Consider the following 24,848-nt stretch of genomic DNA (forward strand, 5'->3'; position numbering starts at 1 on the left):
ACCTCTCATTGCCACTGCCAGTGATGCAACAAAACAATGTACCAAACACTAATTGCACCACTCAACAATTAAATTGGCCTGAACAGCTGATCAGTTGAAGTTCGAATCATTAAAATCTGACTTTGCCTACGACCGTTTTTTAAATTAGCCATTTCAGTTCAGTTCTTAGAATTGAAAAGTTTACTTTCATATCAGCTTAGTTTCATTTCATATCAGCATAGTTTTTCTCATATCAACACAGGTAACGGACCAATGAGGTTCAAGTATTGAGAGAAAAGAATTAAAATTGTAATGCTTCGAACGTCAACTAATCAGCTGATCAGCTGATCAGTTGACCAATTTAATTGTTGATCTGACTTGTTCCTGTTGATACTCGCGTATTCTTAACCCAAGTTTGTGGAAGTTAAAGGAAGGTAGATTAAACTGATTTAATAATGTCAGTTAGTGAAAGTGAAGTTGACGAGATGGAAATGAGAGAACAAACTGTTTATAATATTCTATAATATTCTATGCTGAGATCTAACTGTAAATTAACTGTTTCACTATAATCATTCAGTTGTCAAAAACAAAATGCAAAATTTTCCTAATTGTACCTGATGCAGTATTTATGGTAAGAATGCTGCTAGCAGAACACATTCCCTGAAAAAGGTAACGTATTTTTTTAACGAAGTTTTACAAACACGTAATTACAGGAAATCAGCTGATTATAGAATAAGTCGTTGCATCACTTTCCTTTCATTGGCACTGACAATAAACGAAAACATAACCTCTCTAGAAGTAATGAGTAGTGATTTTTAGTAATTAAAAACCAGATTGTTAGTAATTAAAAAACTTTCGTAGGCAAAGTAGTGTACGCAACTCGCGTTAAGGCTCGTGCCTTAAATTTTCTACTCGTGTCGTAAAGACTAACTTAACGCAATCGTTGCGTAAACTACTATTCTCTCTCAATCCTTAAACCTCATTGTTGTTATGAGTACCCGTGTTGTTATGAGTAAAACTATGATGTTATGAGAGTAAACAAAGCTGTTATGTAAAACTTTTCAATTCTAAGAACTGAACTGAAACGACTACTTTAATAAACGGTCGAAAGTAAACTCTTTAACACCTTACACTTGCGTAAAGAATATAAGCATATCGTTACAGAGAGATTCCTTGCTATATTCCTTGCACGTTTCTGCATACTCGAATCAGAGCCGTTTGCTAATATTTATGCAGACTACAACTCCAGAACTTGTTCCCTCTGTTATATTCGTATTCATAACTTTAACTTGTATCGACGATATGTAAATGGTTTTGTTATAATAGCTTTATCGGATTAGTTGCATAGTCAAAATTGCGTTTCAACGTCAGTTATTCGTCTTAAAGAACGGTTTAAGTATTACTAAATTTGTGTTTCTATTATTTATACTCTTAGATGATGTACTCGTATATACTCAAGAGGGTTTATTTTAAGTTGGATAAGAAAAAAATGTTTCTTGCAGTTATAAGATTATTTTATAATCGATTTAGTTTTATTAAATTTATATTATTCAAATTTATTTATCGTTGATCACTTAATTTTGAAAAAATGTATAAGTAACCGTGATTTTGCCATTTACAACAAAGATTCCGTTTTTTCAATAGTTAAAATTATTATTTTATTTTTTACTTTTGTAATTTGAGGTCAAAAACTTACTCAGTACTAAGATGGATAGATGTTTAAACCCGAAATGAATTTATATTTTAACAGTAAACTTCCCAAGCTGAAATTTGTTTGATTGTTAGTTTTTGTATACATACTAAACCATTCTAGTGGCCATTAGGTGTTGGCTTTTTGATCAATAATATTTTTTTTTAACTAACAATAAAATAGTGTGCTACAAATAATATATTACTTATAATTGTGTTTCTTAAACTTTTTGTTAAATATATTTTTAGCATACTGTTAACTGCTAATATTGTCATCTATAAATTTAAATAAAGGTGGTTGCCATGCCGGTAACGAAATAACAACAAAATATAAACAGAAAATCAAAACAAATAAGAAATCCCGATGACATGTTTTATTTACAACGCAGCGTGGGGTGAAATAGAGAAGTACAGTATGTTGTACTTTGATAGAGTTTTCGACAAGGACGACCTCTAGTCCATATAAATCCGTAGTTAATAACATTTCATGTGAACTTCCATTAAATTTGAGCGTTTAAGGTTTAACATGGTATTTAATTTATTTGATTACTATATCAACAATTGTTTCATGACATCACAGCAAACCACCGCTTGCCAATAATAACCTACCGATATGTGATTATTTTATTTCATTACTTATACCGTAATTTAGTCAATACAATATTCTGTTGAAAGCTTTGATAGTACATAACGGCCTCAATTCGCACTTAGCAAATATTTCAACGATTTAAAAGATGCCATCTTTTTTTCTTTTTACTTAATATCTAAACCTTTGGAGAAAGTGCCCTAATCCCATATTTTTGTGAATGTGACGGGAATCGAACCCGTCCCTCCCGCGCCAAAGTCCGAAACGCTAACCACTAGGCACAAAACATCTTCATACACAACTCATCAAAAACTCTGGAATTGTTTTTCCTAAGATGCTAGATTGCTAGGCACGAGCCCGAGATTGTTTTTCACATTACATCAGGCTAGACATAGGGGTTTCTGTATTAACACTTGGATAGAATCCGTTTTTGATTTTGTGAGATTTAAACCCGGGATCTCAGGGTCTGAAGTCCCACGCTATACCACTATACCTCGCTCTCCATTTTTAACCTAAGACAGTAGGATAATAAACTTAAGACAATCAAAAACCTAAAGAAGGCATTACTTTAGTGTCGAAACCAGTTAACAAGTACAATTTTTGTTTGTTAGCCGTTGGTACCATTTTCAACATCTTACGTTAATCCATATGTTTAACAGTAAAAAAATAGTCAGTAGCTTCATGAAGTGACAAAATAACTAATCACTCTTCCAGATGTTATTTTAACTAGTTCAACCACAATTAAGTATCCGAGTACAAAACGGAGCGTGTTACAAGAATCGCTCCGCCCCTTTCTATTAAAATAACTATGGAAATGAAGCCCTTTGGGCACCCAGTAATTATCCATGATGTAATATATTGTAAGTTTGTTAAAAATGCTAACGAAGAGTTCCAAGGAATGCCACCCAAAGTTTTCTCTTTCAACACTTGTGTTATCTTGTATCTAAATTATTATTACTGTTTGTGGGATGTTTGAATTTTATCTCTAGTTTGGAACGGCCAACTTCGTACCGAATTTGCAACTAAGCTTTAATTAATGGCCGTCTAACAATAGGTAAAGTTTGCCACAAAGGCAAGTTGTGTATGATGAATGATCGCATGAACAATGTTGCTTTATTTCATACAGTTGATGAGTTATTTTTTGATTGAATATAAAGGTTACTTGATATTATAATTTTTGTAAATTATTATTTTAATTGGAGCATACTTAACTATTTATTTATGGAATACGCTTTTATAACTTTCCGCTGATAAATTGTTTTGAAGAACTGGGTTTTTGAACGTTCGGTATTTTATTTTCTAGTAGTCACGCCATGTTTTGGAATCGCAAGTAGAGTAGATGAGAAACAGTCTGAAGTATATGTAAATATGTAAGGAATAATAGTAAGGAGTAGAAGTAAAGAGTAAGAGCCAGAAAGAAGAGTAAGTAGTAAGAGTAAGGAGTATAAATAAAGAGTAAGTAGTAAGAGTAAGAGTAAGGAGTAGAAGTAAGGAGTCAAAGCCAGGAATAGGAGTAAGTAGTTAGGATAAGAGTAAGAGTAAGGAGTAGAAGTAAAGAGTAAGAGCCAGAAATAAGAGTAAGTAGTAAGAGTAAGGAGTAAAGGTAAGAGTAAAGATTAGAAGCAGTAAAGAATAAAAGTAAGAGGAAGAGTAAAAGTAAGGAGTTAAATGATGAAGGAGTTAGAGTAGGAGTAAAAAGTAAGAGTATAGAGATTAAGATTGAGGAATAATAGTAAAAGGTATAAGTAAGGACTCTACATTGCTTCATTGGTATTTATTACTTGTAACAATAAATAAATAGATTTGATTTTAAAGTAAGGGAGTAAGAGAAAAAGTAAGGTGTACAGGTGAAGAGTAAGAGTAAGAAATAAAAGTAAAAATAATTTATTTGAGTAAGTAAGGATTATAAGCAAGAGGCAAGGAGTAAGGAGAGTATTTCCGGATATTGTATGGTGTTAGTTTGCAAGCAGTGTTAGTCCAGCTCAAATATTAGAGTTACGCTCAATCCACTTCCTTTGTGGACTCTGGCACTGCCTTCCTTTGCTGAGTTTTACTACAATAAATTACAAAATATTCATTCTTTTGATGTTGTTGATTTATTCATAGATTTCAAATCAAGTCTGTAAGTACTTCCATTATGCAGGCACGGAGCTTTTGTTGATTGTTGTCAGATATGTTGTTGAACATTTGTTGGAGATATGTTTTGGCAATTAAACGCATGTGAAGCTTCTGAAGCTATTTTTATTTCGATACCAACATAAACCTATGTTCCCGGATTTCTAAGTTGTTAAGCAATAAAATGTTTTAATTTTTATGGAAACAAAAAGAAAATTAACATGTCTACTAATATTTGATCACATTTTGTAATTTTAAATTTCACATAGGCTTTTTTAATGAAAAAGAATAGGTTGTAAGATTCAATTCTTTTTTGGTGACGATTCTAGAAAAAAAGCTGAGTTCAAAGAGGGTGCCAGCTGTATTATGTAACAGCTTTGAAATGTTTTTTGTTAAGGCCCCGTGTTCTTATTAAGGTGTCTTGTTAAGGTGCGTTGTCCAAAAAATAAGATACAATCCACTAAAACTAATTTTAAAAAGAAGAATGTTAACATACTATGCATTAAATCAATGGTAGGAATTGTATTAAGAGTTTTAGCTAAAGGGTTAAAGAATAAACAGTTATTCTGTTGTATAACGCATTGTATATAGCAATAAATAGCTACAACGGTTTCACAGGGATCCTCTTGGGTAAGAAAGCCTAGGTAGACCATTTTTCTCAAATACAGTAACATTAAAAATTCAATACTAAACGAAAAAAGATTATCTGTTATTACTACTTACCTACTTACTTACCTACTTTATCACTGACAAAAACCTTATACTTCAAATATAAATTTCCCATTAGTTTGCATAAGTTAAAACCCATTCTCCGATTTCGTCCATCCATCTCCCTTCTGACAAATACTCGTTTACTTCGAAACAATATTTTCACGCTATTTTACCGCACCAATGATGAATCGATCTGCCTCGCCGAAGCCGTAAGATACGCATTAGTCTGGAGAGAAAAATACGCTATTGACTCGAACATAAACAGCTGTGAGGTGGTGAGTTATGATGATTGTGGCGGTGTTGTATATCAGCATTAGCCCCGGCATGTCATCCTGGACATGGCTGGTGACGTGCGAAACTGTTACTTTCTTGGAACAGTTGCAACCGATCTTCATTATCATCTTTTGATAGTGGATAATTTATAGTATGGGACACGGTTGGTGGTGTAGAGTGATTTGACATCACCGGTAAGGTGATAAACTGTGACTTTTTTGGAACAGGTGCAACCAATTTTACGTTTATTATTGCCATAAGTGGAAAGCGGATACTCATGTAGTATGGAGTGCATCTGGTCAATTGGTAATTCGACTTGACCAGTGATGTGCAAAACTTGTATTTCTTTGGAACTGTTGGGACCAATATTACGCTAGTATGATAATTGGAAAGTTGATATTTTATATATTTAACTTATGTTTTTGTAATGGGAAAAATCACAATAGTTGCAATAACTTTTGAACCGCCATTTTTACAGCAATGGCGTAACACACCTCTTGTTGCCCCTTGTAGCAGCAAACGTAAGCACTCGTTGAACCAAATGCTATTTAAATAAATAGTAAATCTGCTATTTTAAGGAAATGTTGTAATGATCGATAATTATCCAGATGATCATCAGGCAAATGAAATTCGCTGAGTATGCAGGTTTGCTGCAGCGGCGTTGTTCATTTTTCTATTTCTTAGAGAAACAAGGATTATACTACTTTTCAATAATAAAATAATTAATTACATATGGAGTAAAATTGGTAGAATTGGATCACTACCAAAATGAACCCCGCTCCAACATCTGTTTAGGGTCTACCACGGGTGGTTTGGAACTGTGAACTCTACAAACCGCAAACTGTTATTATTTGCTGAACCGCGATCTCGGTCGTTCTAATGTGAGATTGGGTTTCATATCATCACTGGGCTTTACCCTGCTGAAAAATGATTGCATGTTTGTATACTTATACACGTTAAATATGTTGATAACAATCAAGTAATCAAAAGTTTGAAGATAAAAATTGTGATGAGATGTAATACCTTTGATTTGTAGTAATTTTGATCCCTAACATTTTAATGGATGTCGGATGTGACTGATATTGAAATCGACACTGCACTAACGTCCGAAACGCTATACAGACTAAGCCACACATTTGAATACTATTTAAAAACAAAATCTCACAAAATATGAATTCTAATTTTTTGTTACCCCGATTTATTACATTAATTTGTTTTAAACCACAATTTGTAACATAAGAAAACATACCCAACAATCGAAATGTGTAGGTACTATTATTTGGTATATCCGGGCGTTTTGTAATTTTTAGAAATTTAGATTTTTACTGTTGGTTTTCCCATGAAAATTAAATATCGGGAAATCGGACTGTCAAAAAAACGTCTCGAAAGATGTTGTTTAAGTTGTTGTATGTTATAGTCATTTTACCTTCAAACTTAATTATGGAAGCACTATTGCTTTAAAAACTACGGATCAAAGATTATTGCACCTTTTGTGATTAGTCCCTAAAATATCATAGTTACTCCCATCGCATATATTAGGGTTGTTGAGATATTTGGAGAAAGTATGTGTCAGTTTGCTGGTACCGTTCATTTAATATTGTGTGTGAGACCAAAGATGCCACAGTTAAAAATACCCTTTTACTTTAAAACTGTTAAAACATTGTTGTGTAAGAATAAAAATAAATTTAAGTGGAACAATTTGCCAGTGTATCGATTTTATTACTCTAAAAGAGGCCACAACCTTACCAATGAATTGTAATATTCAATTGCAGTGCTTCTAAAGTCAACGGATTAATGCTTGGAATTCCATTAAATTAAGCATGTAATCGGTAAGGTCAGACGGGAACATACGACATATAAATGAACATAAACCTAGCCTTGAGCGGATTTACTTCAGCTACAAAGTATTCAGTTGATCTTCTTAACAAGGTGACTTGCTTAAGCTTACAACGAACAAATTACATCTCATAAATTTATCCCCATTAACTTGTTGTCCCTACACTCTTTAACAGATAAAGTTCCGATTTTACAACTATTACAATCATTAAAACTCTAATCGTTGGCTTCTTACTTGTGTTGAGCTGTTTTGGAGCGGGATTACCATAAACTAAGGCATCCGGGAGGTAAAGTTATGATTAATAAACTAGAACCAACTATTCTGGAATTTTAATTGGGTTTGTTTTCAAGCCATCTTTCTGTGGCCTTGGGCAATAGTTTTATGGCTGTACTTGTGTACTTGCTGGCTAGCCATTGATTTCTTGATAATTCTGATTTATTTGCACTACACTTGCCTTTAAACATGTTTATTATTTTGAACGCTAATATATTCAGAGGCAATTGATTATTCTGTTTCACTATTTTTGGCCTCAATAGATTGGTTAATTATTTATAGTTTACTGTTGTTAGTGAATCGTATGATTTAATGTTTAGTTTTTGTGTTGGTGTTTTATTTTTATTAAATATATATATAAAGCCTAAAGTACCCATGCATTTTTTAGAAACTACAAATCACACCCCCATAAACCATATACTTAAAATGTTCGTCATGACGAGAAACCTTGCGCAAAACTATCCATTATTTCATAAATGGCTCTTTAAGGTCGTAATTCCTTTCTAAAGGTAACTTTCCATATACCTAATGTTAAGAATACCACAGCTGTACTTATTTGTTTGTATTGCTGTATTCTGTTTTGTTTATTTCAGATTAACCTAACCAATCAATAATTTTATTAACTTATGAAGTCAAACAGGGTGAGGCCCGTGGGTAGCAGCTAGTTTACTTAAAGTTAAAGGTTTATTTAATTTAGATAAAACAAATCATACAACTGATAAACAACAATTAATAATGAACAAATCCGCTCGTATTAAAATATCAAAACAAGCAAACTTTTAGTATTCTATCTTTGACTATTAATACAAAATGATTCTATTTTATAGTCAAGGAATCCTCTAAAACTTATAACCTGTCAATCCGTAACACCAAGTATATTATGACGTTTTTGCATCGATCAACAAAATAATTAATATATACGATACTAATATATAAAAGTGTTATATTTTATTAATCAACACAGAATAATTGCGACGAATTGTGGGAAAATGCTTCGACACCTGTTCCCCTGTGAGTTAAGGTTGCTTGAGTTGAGTGCATAATATTGTCGATTGGTATATTGTCGACGATATAGGGCTCCGATTAGGTATTTTTAGATGTGCAACACCATACGTTATTATACACTACCTAATGTTATTATTTTACACAAAATTTTACGTAATATGTAGATAAAACATGGTGTTATTAGTGGATAAAATATTTGAATCTCCAGATAAATATCTAACGTTATTTCTAGATAAGAAAAGTTGATGATTCGTTGATAAAACTTTTGTTATCTCCGGATGACTCTCATCAGATAAAACGAACGTTATCTCTAGATAAGAACGTTGACGTTATCTTTTATACATCTCTAGATACACGTCATTATTTCCCATCAGACACAACACTATCTACACTCATGAAGTTATCTCTCACGAACAACTAAATCTCCAGATACACCCAACGATGTAAAGTTTGTATCGTTGGAGACACCTAGTGACACCGAAGAGTTAACAATAAATACCACTAACGCTTCATCCGTCAGTGCGAAATGTACCAACAATCCTGATGAAACCCAGGTTTTGACTTCTGCCAGTCGTGTTAACGGAGACGCGCGTTTCTCGGAGATAAAATGAGTCGTAAAGTCGCTAAGATAAGTTTCCGAGTCAGATTTGCATACTGGATAGTAGAAAGCTCCCAGCTAATGATGTCGAGTTTAAATGACAGCTTTCGAGTAAAGGATTTAAACTGAACATAATGTTGGCGAGTGCAACATTCGTCCCGTAAACATAATTTACTACCGAAAATGTTTGAGGTAGGTAAATATTTACTTTTACGAGTGAATGTTTACCGTTTGATGTTTAAAAGTGTTTCGTAAGAATTGTGAGGTGGATGCATAATAAATTTAATATATTAGTGCGCAATAGAAATGTGTACTCTACTTTGGAATATGTAACTGCAAACTACTACTTTACTATGTAATATCGTAGGGTAAAAAAACAACTCCTTACGTACAAGAGATAAGCTAGTTATAGATTTGTAGTATACAATAATTTTCAAAATTAATATAATTAACTTTCATACCATGTAACAAAGCTCTTAAAGTATTTCTTGAAAAGGCTCACATAGTGTTTCTAAAGGTACGAAAGAATAAATACACTTCTCCCTTCAAACATATTTTATCTGCAGTATGACGAGTCTTCCAATTAGTAAATAATTAAAAACATTACCTATTAAAGCCCTGTATAAGTTTCCTACATCTGCAAAAGACTCAAATACTCTCAAAGTTTCCCTCAACTTCAGCCAATTCTATTTTCCAGGAATAAAAATAACCACCTCAAATCGTATTGAAAACCACCGTTTTCACTACATGGTGACGATAAATCCAACAAGAACAATAAAGAACCTCTCTACTACAATTTCCAACTACAGAAGACATACAAAGTTGCCACTGGTCTGTTTCGCCAGATCAGCAACGTCTATTAATTCTGCTATCGCTTCGTTAGTATTGTCTGTTGGTTTGTTATTGTGCTGTCAGGACCAAGTATTTACTGCCTTCCCGCTAACTTATTATGTCCCAATAAAACCCACAGAAGAGCTTTGTCCCACGGCCACTCAGGTTATATGGCTGCTTTACAACTTAATAAGAGGCCCTGGCTAGTATCTAACCTGCAGACGCGCAGGCCAAGTGGGGTAAGAAAGCGAAGGGGTTTTACAAGAGTGCAATAGTATGTTTCATTCCTGTGGGCGATTGTATTTTCTTCGACTTTAGCAGCTACCAAGGCGAAGCTGACGTTAGCTAATAAGCAAAGTTAAATTATCTTTAGCTAAATAGATTAACTACATTTTTCTGCATACAAAATTGTTAAGCTAATTAACTCACAAACCGAAAATGACTTACATTGGTAACCTTTGTGAATAATCTCTAATTATGGTCTAACGGAGTGATGGAATGGTAACTAAGGAGGTTTTCCTTAAGTCTTCGCTCCCTAGTATTTTAAATATTTCTAGAATTATCTTTCTCTGACGAGTGATTCTAACCAACTTTCTTTATCACGTCATACAAATTGACCGCCGATCCTTCATTTTAAAGTGTAACTACAGCAAGATTGTAAATACGAGTTGAAACAGTTAGTTAAAATTAATTTCAAATAGGCTAATTTTATTTAGGATTGCATCCTGATTTAGGTAGGTTACCTCCTTATGGTGAGGATCTACAATGAAAAATCTTATTTCTTGTACATTAGCAGACTTATTCATTTAATAACTCCCTCAATTGAACACAATCTTTGAAAGGTAAGAAAGAGGGTATTGGATTTTTCGTTTTACCTTGCAACAAGTTGTTAGCCCTGTTGAAATGCCCAATTTGCACACTCGTTTTGCCATATTTTCAAAATAACTCTAATCATGACGTAACTTATCTTACCTCTCTATATCAAAGTTGTTTAACAAACTTAATTATTGAATTACAAATTATAATTCTTGTGCATTAGTAATAATGAAGTACGGCTTCTTTAACCAGGGTCAATTTTGGTTATCGGTTCTCAACAGTAGTTTATATGTCCTTATCGTTCAAGTTAATGATTAATTATTGATCATTGCAGTTTTAACAAACAACCTTCTCTAAATAATCAGCTGATTTGCAAACCTTTACGATATTTTAATCATCTCTTATCCTTCTCCCATCTTAGACTTAAACGTTCAATGGCGTGTCCCCGCGATAAAATTATAAGACGGTTGGCCTAGTTGCATACAATATAATATATCCAATATGTAGCCTATAACCGCTTGCACTTAAAACGTCAAATTTATTGGAAAAAAGATAAATGTTTCAAACTGACGAGGTGGTGATATAATATGATATGATTATGATTTTTGATCAAAACAAATATTTTTTCGATCACTTCCAACTGAAACGTTAAATTTCCAAGTACTGTAAGTTTAAATTAAACAGCTGGTCTTAGCGTCTTAGTCACAAAGCTACACAAGACATCTTTTCTTTATACACAATTCTTTCGCTCATATTTGGGTTAAAGTACGCACCTACAAAGGTGTCCGCATCTAAACTTGTATTAAAAAAAGTTAAATAAACAAGAACAAAGTTTCTTACTAACAAGAACGATTATTTCTTACTAACAAGGAGTCATTCGACTATAAGATAACTAATACTTGTCAGTACCCCATCTTACGTTATTTTTGATAAGAAAGTTGATGAAACTGGTTTTATTTCTAGATCAAAATGTTTGAATCTCTAGATAAAATATCTGACGTTATTCCCAGATAAGAAAAGTTTCTGATTTTCAGATAAAACTTGTGTTATCTTCGGATAACTATAATCAGATACAACTAACGTTATCTACAGATAACTATCATCAGATACAACTAACGTTATATCCAGATAACTGTCATCAGATACAACTAACGTTATCTCCAGATAACTATCATCAGATACAACTACTGTTATCTTCGGATAACTATCATCAGATACAACTACTGTTATCTTCGGATAACTATCATCAGATACAACTAACGTTATCTCCAGATATCGTTGACGTTACTCAGATGCAATATCTTTCTAGTTAAATCCACAAAACCAAAATGAATAACAATTATTTCTAACGAACGAGGAGTTATTTGTCGGTCCCTAACTAGCGGCCTTCACCCACGCTTTCCAAAATCGTTCGTTAGTATTTCGATAATCAGCTGTAAATTATTATCGGACGATATCATAATTTCACATTATTTTCTCGGAAAAGCTGACATGCTAGTTGTGTAACAGCCAGGTGATTGGGAGAAATAATAGAGATGTAAGTTGTAATTTATGGGCTGTGGGACACTAATTCGTGGTTATCGTTAAAAAATTAGAACCGTTATTGTGTTGGTATTTTTTTGTTTGTATTTTGTTTGAAAACAAAAAAGTGTTGATGGAGGGATAGTAGAAAATTCATGTTCATGCGGATGTTGTTAAAATTTTCTCAGTAAAACATTACTAATAAGTAGCAAGTTTATAATTAGTCTTATTGGAATCATTCGCGTTTTGAATAAATTAATTATTAATAAGTTGTTATTTGAATAATTAATATAGTTTTATAACAGTAAAATTTACATCAACAGATGTTCTAAAATATTTGTATTCAACTCAACTAAATTATTCAGATAATATATTGGCAAATGAAAATATCAGTTATATTTAAGAGTGTAGTAAACAATTAAATTCAAATTTTTAAGATGTAATTCACATGCTAAGAAGATATTTTTCCGGCTTTGTTCAGTCCACCTATTACAAACTCATCTCCATAAAGTGTCTATTTTCGACACTTTTTTAAGCATAACTACAAGTTATTTCACGTTACCTCTTAAACTTTTTTCATTGGACTTATTCTTGAGCTAGAATTAAAAACCATTTCAACCCGTTTTAATAAGCTTTATTTGAAGTTAATTTACGAATTAATAGTATGTTTCATCACTAGGGTGTAGTAAAGTGACTCTTTTCGACCCGAGCGAGGATTGAAAAGACACTTTTTGCCCGTGTTATGAATATATTTTTTTGTCACATTGTATTATTGATTAACAAACTAAGCTATAAAATCAAAATATTTTCATGTAAAGATAAACAAAACTACTTAGACTACATGTTACGTTCAATTCCTCTAATGTAAATAAGCAGCTGTTTAGTAAGTGATTCGATCATTTCGTCTATTACGATTGTGTTAGTGTACAGTATACCATCAATATGTCGAACTATTGGCAAGAATGCAACAATAAGCTAAAACCTTACCTAATGAATCAATCGATAAATAATTTCGAAAATTTACAACTGTTTACAACAGTTGATTTTTACTCCCTAAAGGAATAAAAATGCTACCTTACTTTTAGACCTGTAAATAATTTATTTTAAAAAAAACTGTTGTTTTGCTGCAGTATGACCAAACAATATTTTCACCCTGGAACCTTTTTTTATAATAATTGGGTTGTTTGCTTCTTGTGTGAATGATTTTTTGTAAGATGGGTCAATTTTATTTTCGTCATGTGTAATGTTAATTTAAATTATTTCATTTTATTCATATAGGTAAAATGTTTTACATATGTTTTAGAGCTTAATACAGTTCTTATAATATCCTATAATCTATATTTTTAATACGCTACATGAACAGTTTGTTTCCGATAAGATTTTTTTTGTTTTGAGACTTAACTTCACATATTATACACCGAAACACGCGTCTAGGTTTGCAGATTTACTATCTGGCTTTAGATGTTTGATTCAAGACATAGGTTAAAAAAACACTTTGGTTAATTTGTTTCTTTAGTTTTATAATTTCACTTAAACCGTTTCCACTAAAACTAAATCAAGCCGTTTAAAATATAATAAATCGAATCTGGGCGTATTACAACACTTTTAAGAGTGAAGAGTTTTTTTTGTCTTTTTTTAGATGAGAAGGCTTTATTTTAAAAATTAAGAAATGTTGCTTGACAGAGATGGTGCGGCGTGGTGTTTGCAAAAGTATAACTTATTTATTTTAAACAGAATTTCTACGACCTTTGGTGTCAGGGTAACCATCCAACTGGGAAAAGAAAGAAGTATTTGCATTTTGATTACCCTACCGGAAAAAGGCTAGGAACTGTACGAATATTTTGTTTGGGAACAAAAAATGTTAAATTATTCATAAATGAACACGAAATCCCCCTTATTTGCATTATTTAACTAACTGAAATTATTCATTCATATAATAATGGGTTCAATGGTATTTTCATACAAAATCATACAGGTGTTCCACATTATTTTAACTCACCTAAAATTGATGACGTGATCCAACACAATGAGGGCAGCCAAGATCGAGATGATGTTTGAGGAGTGACGGGTGTTCCTCATACTGCCTCATCGCCACCCCCTCATCCCACCATCCATACATCCCTCATACGACACCTCACTGGCCGGCCGTTCAAATCACTGTCACTGCGTCACTGTGTCACTGATCACCACCGCCACACTGATCACTGCGATGCTTATCTGGTGATGTCGGGCCGCGGACTGAGGCGCTCGGGCGCTCGCCCCTCCGCCGGCCCTGGGCATCGCCGATTGGACGATTTCGTAGCCGTTCAGGTGATCGGGCAATCGGGTGTTTGGAGTAGAACAGAATATACTGGAGCAAACCCGTCGTCGCTTCACGAAAATTAAGTTAAATTATTTAACTTAATCATTTGGCTTTTTGGTTGTGAGTTGATGACACTTCTTGATTTGTTGATTCATTTAACTTTAAAAATTCTCAAACTACAAACCTAATGTAAATAATTTCATTTGTAATAAATATAACCAGCTGTTCCCTAATAGTGCAGATTCAAAAGTATTCATGTGTTTCAAATGTAAACAAATCTTTTCTACGTAAGGATAACATGGGGAATTTAAAAGCCACTGGGGCAGAGCCCTGATGGAATTTCTTGGAAATGCTTCTTATTGCACACCTAGAGGTTGATTGCCTCCATGCCAATTCCTGAGTTTTTATGGCTTGTAGTTTTTGGAGAAATAGTGATCAGTGAGTCAGTGAGGGGTATTTGACTTTTATAAGTACAGTATAGATTTAACTCCCGCATGAATCAGCTGAAGAAAATGTTGATCGTTCGTGTAGAGGATGTGTTCTAAATAGTTGATTGCTATTTTTAAAAAATCTATCTAATTATATACAATAGCTCGTCACTCTGGCATTATAACCAATAAGTTAAGCACTAATTTTCAACTTTATCCTTGATTGCATACAAACTGGTCCCGCTAAATAGTTGACATTATAGCGCTCGATATGGTTATTTCCATCAATATGCATAATAATTCATTAGCATCTGCTTCTAGTACAGATTTTAATAGAAGTTGTCATCATCTTGAAAAGACCCGAAAATCCTAGTATATGTAATATACTAAATTTCATTAAAATTTATCAAACTTAGCCATCATTAAAAATTGTGTGTGTCTAGTAAAAACATTTTATTACATTAGATCTTTAGCATAATCTTTCCCAAAGAAGATGTTCTAAACTCCTAAAAGCCTTAGAAAAAATCATTACCGTATTTTATGCATCCATCAAAATTAAACATAATTTGAAGAAGGCATTCCAATCACATGAAATCCAAGGGTAAGATCACACATCGAAAACACAAATTGGAAGAGAGGGGGTTACTACATAGATATTTTCATAAAATTTAATTCAAATATTAGTATGATTCCAAGTGGTATTACTTTCACATCGTAAAGTTTGCAACTTTAATTTCTATGATAAAAACAGCAGAACAAATCATCAGCTTGATCAAGCAAAATATATGTCTCCTAAACATTTCCTACAGCTCCACACATTTTAACCTCTTTTACGAGATTTCATTTGTCCAAGCGCTAATAATTTAACGTTGAAAGGTCATCTCGCTAATTCCTCCATGTTGGAGGGTCGCGGGGATAAATTTGCAAAGAATTTCAATAAAACGCTCAGTGTATACGCCGTATGTGAGGTTAAACCGGTTGTATTCTACATCAACTGGATTGCAGCCTGCGCTTCTTTAGAACGACTTGAAGTGTTTGTACAATTTGCATGTTGAAGTATACATTACACTCGTATACAACATATATTAGTGAAGCTGGATGTTTATGCAGGTGGGTGGTGTTTAACTTTCAGATTTGATTGTTTAATAAACAAATAGCTTATAATGTTTATTTGTTGGGTTGATTCATACGTGGAGGGCTTCGTTCATGATTTCACTATGAGTCTTGCTCGTACTGATGTGAGAAACATGATCCAATGCTCTTGAACTGTAAAATATTTGGGTAGTTGAGTTAGAGTTTCATCAGTAGTCAACAGCAGATTCAACCCTTAGAAAATTTGGAAGCACTAAAGCTGTTTGAAAGCGAGTCTACGCCTTCTGAATCGTTGAGATTTAAAAAATTGATTCTTGCTAAATGAATGTCCCTGTCTTGAGTTATCTCCAGGGAATAAAATTGTAACAATAGCAATCAAGCGTTTAGACCTGGTATATTAAACTGCATGTGCCTCTGATATCTTTATCTAACAATAGATATAGATTAACATGTATCCTGATAAAAATATTTTAGATTTTTGGAATCTCGAGATTTAAGGAACATTTTTGATAATTGGGTAGCTCATTTCAGTTCAAGGTGTAACTTTAAAAAATTAGAAATATTCAAATGATGTACACAACTGAACACTTTTGAACCAATAAAACACAATTCATAGTCAAAATGAAGTAAACCCCGGAAAAATAGAATAACGCTTGGTAAAACTAAAAGCATCGAAGCAATTTCTCTCGAACAGATTACAAACCTGCGCTTCCACACCATCTCTAGCCAGTTGATACATCACTGCTGCGCCACATCACAGCCATTTAGGCCCATTCAATCGCCCAGGGTGATTTCAGTTAATATCTCAAACACACAATTCATCCCGGGCTTTCTGTTACCACTTACCTTTGATGGATGACAGGTCCCAAAATATCGATTACACTTAGGTTAGACGCGACGCTTGTTAATCCGTAATAAAGTCACTCTACAGTGCCCAACGCTCATAAAATATGTAAAGGCTTTATGCAAATCGGCGTGTAATTTTATTCGAAAACGCTACGTTTCGAATCAATCACTCGATATGCACCGTCGCTGACGGCGACCCTAGTTTGGCGGGAGGACTTTCAATTTGAGCGGGAAACCGGCTCCGACGTGATTACGAGGGAAGGTGGAATACACGCCATTACGTTCACACAGTACTAATTGGGCTGAGATCTGACCACAAAAACCAACCCTAATCAAGTGCGGGTTTGGTTTTGGTCTGATAAATAGATGTTTGATGCCTAATGACGTAGGCGATCGGTCACTTGGTGATGTATGGGAGGGCGTAGTGGCTGCAGCTACCAGCTGATGTCTGTGTATTGATGGTCGGTAGCTGAGGGATATCATGTCCGTGACATCGCAATGTATCTAACATGTACCTGGACATCAATAAATATTACAGTTTCGTCTGTACACCGTGTAGATCATGAGTTTAAGTTTCAAAGTCGTGAAAGCAGTAACATGAAAATTTACGCACTATTTTAAGATTGACGTCTTAACCCTGAGTTAATTAAATTGGCTATAATGTGTTTGGCTATTTAACAGCCAGCAACTTGCCGTAACTACTGTCCCCGTCTATAAGCTGCTTAAGCCTGAGCTATTTATGTAAATTAAATTAAGTTTAAATACGTAGTGTGTGTTACGCCCGTATTATTCATGTATATCGGCTCAAAATTTCTTCCATAGAAATTCGGGTATTCTTACAGGTGTCATAGATTTGTTCTCTTATCTGAATGTTACAGCTTTATCCATTTTCCACTGACTTTTTAACTCTTATAAATTACATACATCACTAATTGGTGGGAACTTTTTCCATTACTACTAGTCTTTGGGTCTCCTGTCCATGTACCACTGATATTTGGGTCTTCCGTATACCATTGATGTTTGGGACTCCTATCCATATACCACTGATCTTTGGGTCTTTTATCCATACACTATTCATCTTTGGGTGCTCTACCCATTTATCACTAATCCAAATACCCTCTGTATATTCCTCTGTTTGATGAGTTTATCGAAACCCCATCAAATGGCTGTATTTTAATATGCTGTATTACATATATTAAATATTTTTTATCTAATAAAACAAAATCAATGTCACTTTTAAGATTAAATAAATGACAAATTCATTGAAAGTAGTTCGTTTTAATGCATTTAAAATTAGAATAAACTACATTTTAACGGATTTTTCTAATTGCTTATCATTAAGAAAACAGTAAAGACAGCTCATTTTACAAGCTAACCACGGTTCGACTGAGTAATTATTTTCAATCTCACAAGTTTTTATCAGTTTCATCTGAATGAGGTGTTAGTTCCTAGATCGTTTTTCACTTCGCTCTATTTTTCAACAGCTTCGAATTGGAAAGGAGAAAGCTGGTCTAGTTTATCAAAATAGAGACAATTATGTAACAAATTGTTTAATACGTGAACCTGTTAATACCTTGTCATAATTTGATGCTGCAATAGAACTGAATTAAATATGTTAAATTAAGATAACGTCAGTGTCGTTGATTATGTGTAGCAGTCGTTTCGGATGGGTGGCAGCAATCTACCTTCAGGAAAACTACAATTCAGCTGAAGAAGTCGGTCAATATCTTCGCCAAAATTCTTAGTTGAGATTTTAGTTTGTTCAAAATATGGATTGTCACAGTCTTAAACGTCAGAGTTGTTAAATTAACGCAGTCTTCTCTCTTCCAAGATTCCAAGAATTCAAGAATTCAAGATTCCAATAATATAGATCTTGATTTGTCAGAATATTCTCCTAACCTCCCAACACCCCTCAATAACTCGTCACATATCTCAACATCTAATCCGTCTCCCTGTTGGGTTGTTGACAGCCCAAGAAGCTGTTTACAAAGTGTGTCACTAGTCGCAACATTGGGTGTGTGAATGGGTCACAGCAGGGGATCGAACCCGGGACCTCCCCCGCTGAGTTTCCGACCGAAATTAGCGGTCTTTGCCGCAGCTGATTGCTCCGACAGATGCTGTAGACGTCTTTGAGATGCAAAACGGTTCGGGTTTCTATACATGTTTGGACATTCTGAGTGGCTGTTGAGTCTATAACTATAAGTTAAAGACGTGTTACTTATTTGACATAAAATGGTGGTGGCCTTTTTTGAATCCTTTACCGGCTATGCCACCGAATTACCTAAACTTTGCAGTATAAGTTTCTTTCTTTTTAAAGTATACTTATAACTTAACCGGGCTATTAAATGAATTTATGAAGTACCATGTAAACATTTTCCTCATACACTGGACAATCTTTTAACTCTTTGCTGATTCAATGAGCGGCCGATCACCATAAAAAAAACTTTAATCGCGTTAACTAATTTTTCAGAGTAAAACTACAGAGTACATCGATAGCACCGAGGTATACCTGACTTACGAGCTATAATGTGATAAAAAGGAGAGAATTTATAAAATTGTGTGTCGTAAAACGTGTATCTATATCGCGTAGATATGGAGTCTGAGAGACTTTAACGCTGTTTTATGAGCTTACTGAAGCTCATAATTTGCATAAAACAAGATCCATTAACAATTTTGCATAAAAGTCGTTAATACTGGGAAACCTACAATATTAAAGCAATAATAATTTACATTTGAATCCATACTTATTTTATTATTTAATTGTCAATAATTAGGAGGCAGGATTTAAAGGACAAAGATACGGGTTTGTTTTTCAAACTCTTAACATTTACTGGTTATTTAATAAGGGAAACGATTATATTCGTTGTTCATTATTTTAAGAACAATCTTAAGAACTAAAATAACACATAAACTTGATCATTTTTTACAAAAGTCCTAAAAAGTAATTATACTGATAAATGCTTCATTGAATAATCATATTTTACTTTGTTAAAACATGACTACCCTTCTTGGTGTACTATGTCTAAAATATCAATTAATGTTGTCCGGTGTGTTTTCTTTATAGAAAGTCTAAGTCATACAGCAAATTTGTATTCAATAGTAGACGATAAAGCCATAGAGAGAGTTCTAACCTTCCTTTAACATTTTGAAGTGCCTTATTTTATTCCCCCCCATTTAATCCTCCTTGCTTTGCTGTATCCGATCCACGCACGGGCGGTTAGTCTATGTGTACGGGCAAATGAAATGTTAAAAGAGGCCACCAACCTCTTTTTTCTTTTGTTTATCTCTTATGACAGCCTGATAAAATGAACTCGAAGTCTTCAAAAACTCGACCAAATTTCTACCTGAAAATCTTTGTGTGTTGAGATAATGTAGTAAAAAAAGGTATTTTTTTTTCTTTACTCCTTTCATACAAGACACGAAAAATCTCCTAGTTAATTGAGGGCGCCCATTAAACACTTTGAGCTCGCAGAATCCGCAGTAGCTCTTAAAGTGCTCAGTTTATCTGCCTCATTAGAATGGAGTCCATTTGCACAGGTAAACAACAACATTAAGATAAGTATGTGCAAAGGCCGCCATGGTGGTCGCGGTGACTCCAATCAACATGTAAATACGACAATATATCGTACGAGGTTACATGTAACCATGTCGGAGAACAGGCGGTTGCTATGAAACTGCTCTACTGGACTGAAACTGTTCGTACAACTAACTGTGCAAACCTGGGTGGTTCTGGTGTAACACTTGGTAAATTGTGTATTTTTTCTGGTAGTAGTAGATTGAATTAAGTAAAACAGCAATTGAATAGTAAAATAATGAATTAAGTAAAGTATACGTTTCACTAATCAGTGATAAAGATTTTCACAATACATTTAGAGTCAAGGATCAAGATCTATTTCCAGAAGATGTATTTTATGATGTACTGTAAAAGTCAACATATTGCTTGCAGAGTAGTTGTCGAATTGAAAAGTATGTTACAATGTGCATTTAACTCTTAAAAAATACAATTTTTGATAACAGGTCTAAAACTAATATCACAGATTTTTCACAATATGTAAAGTCAATACAATGCAAATATTTTGAGAATTATAACAATTTGAAATGAGAAAACCAGCAAATTGAGAGAAAAACTGCAAAATAAAGCTAAATAACATAAAACTACTTTACAAAGATTATATAATTTCACACAATAATTTTCTAATCATAATCATCATTCTTACGCGATGAAGAATCGTTTTAGTGAAAAGAGTACACATAAATTCCGATTACTATTAAAGGAAAAGTTGTAAGAATTTGAACAAATTTTCTCAGTTACTTAATTGTTTGTTCTAATCTTGCTCAAATTAGACTTATATTTTACACCTTCTAATTCTTTAATTCTTTGGAATGTTAGTTTCAATTAAAAGTGTTTAAGTAAAGCTGGAAATTGTCGACGTCTTCTTCTCTCCACAGCTCCACAGTTGCCCAGTCGTTAAGGTTAGTCTGAGAAGCAGACATGCCAATTATTCTGTCTTCGTTTCTACATTCCTTGTTAATTAGGGGATCCCCGCAATCAACTTGACATCTCAATATGCGGCGTTCCGCGGAAGACATTCACTCTGTGTCGATTTCTAAGACATTTAATCTCTTATTGTAGGATCCATGTTTTTCCTGTGTCGCTCAACAAGCATGTGACAAGTATTTTAGTATCCGATAGTCAATGTTTTAAGTCAGCCAAGAACCATTTTGTATTCATTTCACCACAGACAATAGACCACCACAATTCCCTACGCTGTATCGTCACCATTTCAATGAAAAGTATTCAAAGTATTTAAGTATTAAATTATTCTCTGTGATTTTACTCAACAACTAATGATTATATTCTACTAGCTGCTGTACCCTTTCTTTGCAACCACAAGAGGACTTGGAAGAGAAGAATTTGTTCTTTCCAAATCTATAAGTATAAAAGAGGATGTTATATTTGGCAGTGATAAACCGATTTCCACGAAACTTGGTACATACGTGTAGAATGTCATGGAATAGGTTTATACACCATCAATTTCGTGATCCGTCCAATCGGCTCCGCCCCAGTGGCTCTGGAGTTTCCCATGTTAACCTTATGAGAAATGGAATTAATGAATCTTAACAGCTGTTTCAATTAAACAAGTTGGTTCTGTTCTATGATGTGCAATAGCATTAAAGTTACAAGGATTACCAACAGGGTGCAGCACTATTATTTTTTTGTAATTTATGACAACAGCTAATCTGCAACCAAAAGGTGAGTGAGCGTAGCGAACGAACTTCAACCTAGAGGCGAGTTAGCGTAGCGAACGAGCTAACTGGTAGGCAAGTGAGCGCAGCGAACGAGCTCCAACCTAAAGGTGAGTGAGCGTAGCGAACGAACTTCAACCAGGACGTGATTGAGCCATGCGAACGAGCTCACTTATGAAGTAAAACGGGGCAAAGCCCGCGGGTACAGCTAGTGTTATACAAAATAGTTACACACCCGCCAACAGTTTTAAAAACAAAATTCAACCGTACCAGTTCATTTGATAAAGGTTTGTCGCTTTTAATTCAGGTATGGAAATCGCCATTTTGGTTTTAATTTATTTTAAATCTTTTTTAATAGACTAATATGAGAAAATCTTACCAAATATTCATACTTTTCTACCATTCACGGTTTACAGGACTATATTTTATAATCCTGAATAAATTAGTATTTTAATCAGATCAGTAGTACAGTATTTCAAATAGTGTGTATTTGGCTTTCTGGCGAACTCTTTGAAATTCACAATCGTATCTGTTTAGCAGAAAACACTAGTTTCTAATCAAATGGTGAATATTTACTCGTTGCCTATCTGGTGAACTCTATGAAATCCACAGTCGTATTATTTAAGGAGGGTATCTTGTCAAATAGTATTTACTCGTTGCCTATCCGGTGAATAAAATAAAAACCAGTAGTGTTTTTAAGCTAGTTACTCATGAAATAGTGATTAGGCCCATATACTCTTTGCCCATCTGGTTAAAAACAAGGTTTCCTGTCAAATAATATTTACTCATATCCGTTGAACTTTATACTATACAATCCGTCTAACTCTGTGGCAAATAAGATACGTACAAAGAGAGTCAAACGTGTGCCCGAATGGGCCAAACATCTAAACCGAAACATCAATTACAACCCGTTAATTCATTAGACCCGGTTATATTTATGACCATTAACGGTCGTATCTTCCCAAGCTTAGCAATGTAAACTACGACCCACCATAGGCCAGTTTGGTTTATGACCGTTCACCACCGACTGTTGTCATTTACATAAATGATCCTTCATAACTTAACCATGGAGAAAGTTCCCTTCGCACATCACTTAATGTGTTTACTGGAGGCCTAAGGGAATACAATTGAAACTATACAGATAGAATTGTTTGTATATTTCCTGTTTACACGTGTTCACTTTCCACACAGTATAGAGAGAAAGTATTGTTTTCGTCGGAATTTTCGAGTACCGGTAAGAGTTTTGGATGGAAATGCTTGTTTTTGGGTTCCCTTAACCCAAAAAGGAGGATTTCGAAGGGTATTCTCTGTGTGTGTGTTTTTCTTTCCATTTTCAGATTTTAACAAAATATTCCAAACGATTTTTTTTAATTTATGTTGTATGGTATGATCCTTTCAACTCTAATCAGAACAGTACAACCCCAACGATGTAACGATGAATTGCTGTTTAAAAAGGCCATTCCAACTGTTCCAAATATAAAGCAGTATCCATTTTATGCATTTCAATAGACTTGTTTTATTGTCGCGCTTACCTAGCAATGCCTTTTCCGACAGTTACCTGACAAAGATGGCCTTCCTGAGCACAGAAAGTTGGCAATTCCTGCATCTGCTTACTTTTCCGGCGCAGTTTTTTTGTCACATTTTTTTCCACAAACCAGTATTCCAACCAAACAACACAAAACAGCGTGCTTTTATTAGGCACGTAATCATCTATCTCTATTATTACTAATAGAGATCGATTCACGTAATACGTGTACGCTTGAAAATAAGTTGGCAACACTTAAAGATATTACGACTACGATCAGCTGGTGCAGCGTTTCCCATTTCGATCAATTTTTTGATTTAACCTAAACTTTTGTCTATGCCTAAACCTAAGAAAACGTGGTTTACAGTGTTTAAAAGACTAATTATTTATATGCTTTATAGTAACTGAAGGAAAAACTTAATGTGTAACACGAGGGCAAACTGTCTTTGCTGCACTCGAGAAACTTTCCACACGAGCAGTTTTTTCAGGTGTGCAGCAAAGTGCCACTTCGTTTGACTCTAAATATTTCTTCACATAACCTTAAAGATTTGTGTTCATTTATTGTACACTAGCTGTGTGCCCGTTCTACGCACGGGGATCTTATAGTAGTCAGTTGAAACCTTCTTATATTAAGATTAAGAACAGCAGTTAGTTTGCATATTTGCAGATATGCTGGCAAAACTATTATACTATCGGTTAACTTAAACGTATTTAAAGTACTACCTCAACCTCACCATTTAACACTTTATTCCGGTTGATATTTTCATTATCAAAGGTGCTCTTGTCCATTCCGTGAAACACTGAGATATAAGGACATTAATGCGTTACCAACAGACATACACACAACAATCCAAAAAAGGCCACGAACTATTGATACATAAACAATATAAAGGCGTAAACAATTCATGATGGTTTGCCCAACAAATGTTTTACTCAAATAGGTTATCATTTTCTTAGCATACCGGGTAAGCTAAGATTTGGAATCCAGACGGAAAAAGCAAAACTTATACAGAGTTAAGACATCACTTAAATTGAATACGGACGGCTCTAATAAATAAGGTGCAACACCAACGATAACTAATTTGTAAACTACAGTGATGTGTTGGTACCTACGTAAAAATGATTCTAGCAGCTACCAACGGTTCCTTCTAAGGAAAAGAACCAGTAGGGTACC

At 34.0% G+C, this 24,848-nt stretch overlaps 1 protein-coding gene across 1 annotated transcript in view; it reads right to left on the reverse strand.

Annotated features, from left to right (window-relative positions):
* LOC128996474 (protein Wnt-2-like) overlaps positions 1 to 14,488 on the reverse strand; it is a 73,077-nt gene extending 58,589 nt beyond the window's left edge. The window contains exon 1 of the mRNA XM_054421830.1: positions 14,234 to 14,488. Within this exon, the coding sequence (XP_054277805.1) occupies positions 14,234 to 14,313 (80 nt within the window). The 5' untranslated portion in view covers positions 14,314 to 14,488. The remainder of the gene's footprint in view (positions 1 to 14,233) is intronic.
* Between the last annotated feature and the right edge of the window lie 10,360 nt (positions 14,489 to 24,848).

The sequence above is a fragment of the Macrosteles quadrilineatus genome, unplaced genomic scaffold (genome assembly GCF_028750875.1).
Source record: "Macrosteles quadrilineatus isolate MER2022 unplaced genomic scaffold, UCM_ALF_1.0 Scaffold_6__1_contigs__length_79288215, whole genome shotgun sequence".
NCBI lineage: Eukaryota > Metazoa > Arthropoda > Insecta > Hemiptera > Cicadellidae > Macrosteles > Macrosteles quadrilineatus.